Source organism: Diadema setosum, chromosome 4, assembly GCF_964275005.1.
Source record: "Diadema setosum chromosome 4, eeDiaSeto1, whole genome shotgun sequence".
NCBI classification, from domain to species: domain Eukaryota; kingdom Metazoa; phylum Echinodermata; class Echinoidea; order Diadematoida; family Diadematidae; genus Diadema; species Diadema setosum.
In genome coordinates, this window is record NC_092688.1 from 5,171,874 (window position 1) to 5,178,164 (window position 6,291).

General features: G+C 41.0%; 1 protein-coding gene across 1 annotated transcript; it reads left to right on the plus strand.

The window, feature by feature from the left end:
* Positions 1–279: 279 nt before the first annotated feature.
* LOC140227422 (uncharacterized) lies at positions 280–6,291 on the plus strand. The gene is made up of 4 exons (XM_072307827.1): positions 280–654; positions 1,318–1,550; positions 2,182–2,348; positions 3,733–6,291. The coding sequence occupies exons 1-4, from the start codon at positions 280–282 to the stop codon at positions 6,093–6,095; spliced, it is 3,138 nt and encodes a 1,045-aa protein (XP_072163928.1). The 3' UTR covers positions 6,096–6,291.

Genomic DNA, 6,291 nt, shown 5'->3' on the forward strand with positions numbered 1-6,291 from the left:
AAAAAACGGATTATCCCTCACCTACTGTACATGCTCTAGAATATCAAAACTGTGAATCCATTGATCTACCCGACTATCAGCTTAATGTCATCGTTGACAATGCATATATACCATTTGCCCCAAAAGAATCAATAGCGGCTGAGTTGATTTAGATTTGATGTCTTTAATTTTTGTTAACCTTCACAGAAATCCAGATGACATACAATGGCTACTATTCCAGATATACGCCTTCCCGGTGATCCAGCACCGGCGTCATTAAGAGAACGAAAGGAAACTAAAATGACGACAGTAAAAATACTGGAGGACACCGTCGACCAACCAACAAGCCCAGGGGACAGAGGGCGGCGTCGGTCGGTGTTTGAAGTCGAAACGACCACCATTTCCGAGTCATTCGCCATCATGCCTAAACCCTTGCTCGTGGTCCCACCCGTATCAAATCGACGCAGGATATCTATCGCGCAGTGGCGAGATATCAACACATCACTCTTCAACAAGAAGATCGTATTTGATGATGTTGTGGCCGAGGAGGCAATCATAGCCTCTTACAAGGCGGCAAAGAAAGTCAAGTGCATCGAAGATACCTTCTGGAGTGACAAGCGGGCCCTCATACCTCGCTACACCGTAATGGAAGACGTGGATGATTACGCAATTAACGTATGTTGTCCGATAGTCGTGATAGTGTTCATCATCACCGCTTGTGATACGTACAGCACGCTTTCAGTAAAAGTGTGAAAGTTCCCGTCTTAATCATTTATCTTATAATTCTGGACTGTTTTCTTGTAATGTACCCCAAAAAGGTGAAAAAAAAGTTATAGGCTTCACTTGTCTGTTGTTTCCGCTTTAGAATCCGAAATATTATATCAAATTCCCTTTTCCATTGAAATAATTTTTTTATGTCAATCATGGTTTGTCAATTTGTAGAAAATCAACTCCTTATCACTGATCGTTAGATTTTATTTAAGTGTTGGGAGGACGCCTCCCATGATTCTATCAGGTAAGAATGTAATACAAGAAGAATATAGTTTCTTTAATACTTGTTCCCAACCAGCAACAGACACACAATCAAAGATAAGAATGATGGGATAGATAAAGGAATAAGTTTAATCAGGCCTAGATGGCTAATCAGGGGATAAATAAATAAATATTTGACCTTGGTATGTGATGTGTTTGGACACTATTGTTGGAAAAATGTGTTTGCTGTATATGAAGCGCTATCGTGTTTTTTTTTTCAATTTCTTTCTTTCTTTCTTTCTTTCTCTCTCTCTCTCTCTCTCTCTCTCTGGTCATCAAATACCAAAAATTTGCAACTAACGACAGGGCCCAAGCATACCTCAGACCGACATGAAAGAGCTGGTCGACACTTTGACTGAAGTGGCGGACACCGAGTTGGAGAAATTTCGACTGATCTTCCGCTGGATCGCCAACAACGTCTCGTACGATTCCGTCTTTCTCAACACCGGAGAGCGGACGGATCAAAGCCCAGCAACGGTCCTGCAAACGGGTGTTGCAGTCTGTGAAGGATTCAGTCAACTTTTATGTGACATGACCGAGTGAGTTTTAGAGTTTGATAAATGGTGATCATCATACATGCTGTAGTAATTTTCAGTATTAACATAATTTATGTATAATGACATTGTGTATGTTTCCTTGTAAAAGTCTGGATGATTTCTGGACGACATAATAAGCGGCGCACATAGAAAGTCGATTCATGAATTATTTACTTTTGTCTAGCAAGACATCTCTCCACCTTCCTTCATACGAACCAGTAGCGAAGAGAGATTTTTGTATTAACTATTTTCATTTTGTTTACAGAATTAAACTATTGCGATGAATTATCATTATTATTGTATAGTCGCCATATGAGTGTTACATGTACTTGGATATGTGGTGATATTTGTTTTTCACTTCACAAAATATTACAGTGAAGTGTAACCATTATATCATTCAAGATTCGTTACTGCATATACAAGTGCTGAGAAACTTGAAAAGTCGTATTTATAAGTGTTGCAAAGTCCTGATGAATTGTTTTATACCACTACGAATAAATATATCAAATACACGTAAATAGAGTTTCTCATATTATGGCAAATTTAATAATAATCAATTAATTATAATAACACATAAAATCAATTATGATATTGTAAAATACATTTATTCCTGTCATTCCATTCTATTCACCAGACTGGCAGGGTTGAAGTGTGAGACCATAACAGGTGTGTCAAAGTCCATCGGATTCCACCCAGGAGCCAAGAACTACCTCAAGGAGCATGGTAAACATGCATGGAATAAGGTCTTCCTCAAGGAAAAGTGGTTCCTCTGCGACTCTACATGGGCGGCTGGTGTTTCCAGTAAGTTTCTGTGGCTGAAGACAGAACAAAGTCCTTTGAAAATAACCCTATGAAGAGCGTTAATTTCGTATTTTTCTTAACATACTTTGTTCGAGATCATTAGTTTCACTGGGTATTACAAAGGAAGTCATGAATATTATGTACACTATAATTTCAATGGTCTTCGATACCGGTACCAAGACATTTACGTCAGATTTTTTCGTATATAAAGGACCCCCCCCCCCCCCTTGCCTTTAGCCAATACTGTACTATTATTTCAATAACAACAAAGATACCAACGACCTTTGTCGATATCCTGCTGGTTGGTATATATTTGTTGTTCTTGTTGATTTCCGTCTAAAAGTTTAGAGGATATTTATGCGGTCAGATCAAAGATTTCGATTTAGGTATATCATCATTGGTATTCAAGCGATGTAATTTTCATTAACACACGCAGGTACTAACCTTAACGTCATTCCATTTTTTTTTTCGCTCAAAGTTCCCTAAATATTTTATATGTAGACAGGGCTTTATACGCAAAAGGGGCTAGCAATTGCACCCTTCCCTCCCCGAAAAAAGTATGTCTTTTTATTAGATGGAGTGAAATATGCTCCTAGCCACAAAAAAAGAAGGAGTCAAAACGTTACATGAAATAAAATTATAAAAAGTTATTAATCGTATTCTAAAATGAAAAAGCGTGCGGCATCATCTGCAGATAATACAGACAGTCTTCTAAACATAGTACAAGATATAGCCTTTAGCTATATGAATTGGGGTGTTGCAATGAAACGGGACAGGCCGTTAGAACCATTTTTTTTTTTATAACTTAAAGACATGTCTGTTAGAAGTGATAGTAAACTGTCACGGTGAATAAGGAATGTTATTGTGTGCTTTGTTTTCCTTAGTTTTCTAAACATTTATTGATTAGCAAGAATTGACCCTTCTTTTGTGGGGAGCACTGCAGGCAGTGTAAGGGGGTTACTCCGACATGTAGAGAGTTACTATTGGAGTGGCTTTCCTCCACTTGTGGTATGTGGTGCTAATATTCGCTCCCGAGTAGAACTCTTTCCACTTCATAAACGGCATTTTAGATGAGGAAATGTTTATTCGTCGTGACTGCTGTTTTTTTTTTCCTAGAATAGAATGCGAAATCAGAAAATTAAGAATAAAGTGAGCCTCGGCAACTTTTTTTTTGTTTTTTTTTTTCATTTTCTCTTTTTGTTGATTCGTAATCTGGCCTTTAACTCCAAAACTCAATTGCTTAACACATGCCATTGCATGCCAGCCAGCATATGGATGGAATATACCAGCACATAATTGAGTGATTGAGGACCACCAAAAAACAAAACAAAAAAAAAAAATTAATGATTGCATCTTTTCAACCTCTATTTGCTATTCCACTTAGATCGTGGATCAGACGGGATGTATACTTTTGAGCGAAAGTGGGGCGAGGGATTTTTCCTCGCCGATCCGTTGCAGTTTGAGGAGACTCATTTTCCGCTGGAGAATGAAGATGACCCTATCCCAGATGCTTGGATTGACTCTATTCAAGTCGGTCGGGCTGCGATCTTTTACCACATGGAATGTCTCTCTCACGAAGAAGGAGTGATAAAAGCAGAGAATAATAGGGCCTTGATTAAGATGAAAAGCCTGTTTCCCGTGGACGTGTTCTGTCGGCTAACAAAAGGGGCACAGGAAATACCTAACCAGGTGGTCGATTGGTGGGATGGTGACGTGCTTTCTTGCAGTATCAGTTTGCCAGAACCAGGCGAGTATGTCTTCACCGTATACGGAACCTTTCAACAAGGAGATATGAATCCAGTAGAACTAGCGCTCTCGCAAAAGATTGCCGCCTTTTATGGAACTACCCTGATGACGTTTACCATCGTGGCTAAAGGGTCTGAGGCTGTCACGTCTCCAAAGCCATCAGAGAATATTTCAGTGTGGGGTGTGGATCCATGGTTTGCGCGTCAAGGATTTACTCCCATTTCGCACATCGAACCGTTCATTGAGGCGCCAGAAGGTAGCACCACCATAAGCTTCAACCAAGGAGATGATCCACAGCCGCTAATCTTTCACTTCGCTCATATGGATTCACCGGATGTTTCACTGGAGGAGCATGTCTACATTGAAACAGTAGCGCTAAGGCTAGTCTGCCATATATTCTGTCCTCGTCCAGGGAAGTACATTTTCTCACTGAGAATAAAGAAACCCGATGACTTGTACTACCAGGCTGTTGCATACATGATAACTTCGTCAAGGGTTTTCAAAGGTGGCGATGATGCTCCCGTCAAATTCCCAACTGGACACAATGGTCCATGGGGACCAAACGAAGCATTTTTCAAAATGCAAATGACCGTACGAGGCCCGGACTCCTCAACAATCCTTGCGAATGAGGGAGAGAGTTACTTCGTCATTCGATCGCATAAATCTAGAGACCTGGAGCTGAACATGACTCTTAAGAGTGCAGAATCTGGGGAGGAGCTTAGGAATGGTCACGCCTTCATCCAGACAGCCAAGGGAAAGAACACAGCGACCTCTTCAATCAGCTTGCGTCTAAGTGAAACTGGCATGTATCAGCTCAAGGTGTTTGCGAAGGTTGATCCAGAAGCGGATAGGACTTTTGTCGGATGTTGGCTGGTCGTGTGCACCAAACCTTGCTGGAAATCGCTCTTTCCCAAAGGGTCTGTCAGCTGTGGCACAACAGAGGAATTCTATGCGCACGGGTTGGAAACTAGCAGTGAAGCCCTCATTGAAACCGATGACGGAGAGTGTCAGCTAGAGGTCAATATTACCAAGGATGTTTTTCTGAATTTTTCACTGAAGCTGGGTGAGGGTGAAAAGGACATTCATCAGGGTAAAATGTTTTCGGAAATCGTCAAACGTGACGGTCAAAGGGTTGCAGTGTTCACATTTCGTCTTCACGAAGTTGGACTTTATGCATTTCGGCTCTTCGTAAAGAAAACTCATAACCAGGACAAGGCTACCTATGTCGGAATGTGGCTGATTGATTGCCATGGCATATCTTCCAAGGAACCCTATCCTCCCCGAAGTGGACTCTGGGGTCCGAACCAGGTGTTTCAAAGCGCAGGTATGGAAGTTACAGACATAGACTCATCTCATATTGATATGACCAAGGGAGAAGGGAAACTGTGCATCAAGCACGGTACAAAAAGATCCGCAAAGAAGATGTCATTCCGCCTAGACAAGAATGGAAACAAGTACGACTCTACACGTATCATCAACGCTGAGACGTGTTGGCCAAAGAATGGAGCCAAAGTCATTACTACTCTTCAGTTCCTCTTTGATGAACCAGGTATGTATGCTTTGCTTATCTTCGACGGCTCAAAGCAATCAAGCTCTTTCGCTGGGCAGTGGCTTCTTAATGTCCAGGCGCCTACAGATCTCTCTCTGTTTCCAGAGTACAGCGGAATGTGGGGACCATCTGAGAACTTCTTTAAGATGGAAATGACGGTAGACAACACTGACTGTTCGACCATAATGACCGATTCAGGAGAATGTCAGCTGGATATTTCAGCTTCATCTGCATTTAATGCCAGCTTTCATCTCTTTGAGGACAACAAATCAAACAGATTACCAAAGGAACACGTCAGCATAACCTACACCAAGAATGACAGAAATACAGTCCAGTGCAAAGTAAAACTTCCACATGAGGGTCTGTTCGGGTTACAGTTCTTCGCGGCTGAAAAAGGAAACAAATCTCTGAAAAGTTGTGGAATCTGGCTGATGGTTTGGAGGCCAAAGTGATAGAGGTGACATGATATTTGCCGTTCAAACTTGAGGAAAATAACATTACGAACAGCAATTCACTCTTTCATTTATATTGTTAAAATTCAATGTTTGGAATTCGAGAAGAAGGACGTCATTCTCGAGCTGTATATAGCTCTAGCTCTTGAAAAGGCATTTTCTGTTTTGATTGCCATGAGGAAGCTACCATTTTAGT

Coding starts and splice junctions, on each gene's coding strand:
- LOC140227422 (XM_072307827.1), top strand. CDS start 280: ATGACGACAGTAAAAATACTGGAGGACACCGTCGACCAACCAACAAGC. Junction 655..1,317: donor TGGATGATTACGCAATTAAC/GTATGTTGTCCG, acceptor AACTAACGACAG/GGCCCAAGCATACCTCAGAC. Junction 2,349..3,732: donor ATGGGCGGCTGGTGTTTCCA/GTAAGTTTCTGT, acceptor TATTCCACTTAG/ATCGTGGATCAGACGGGATG.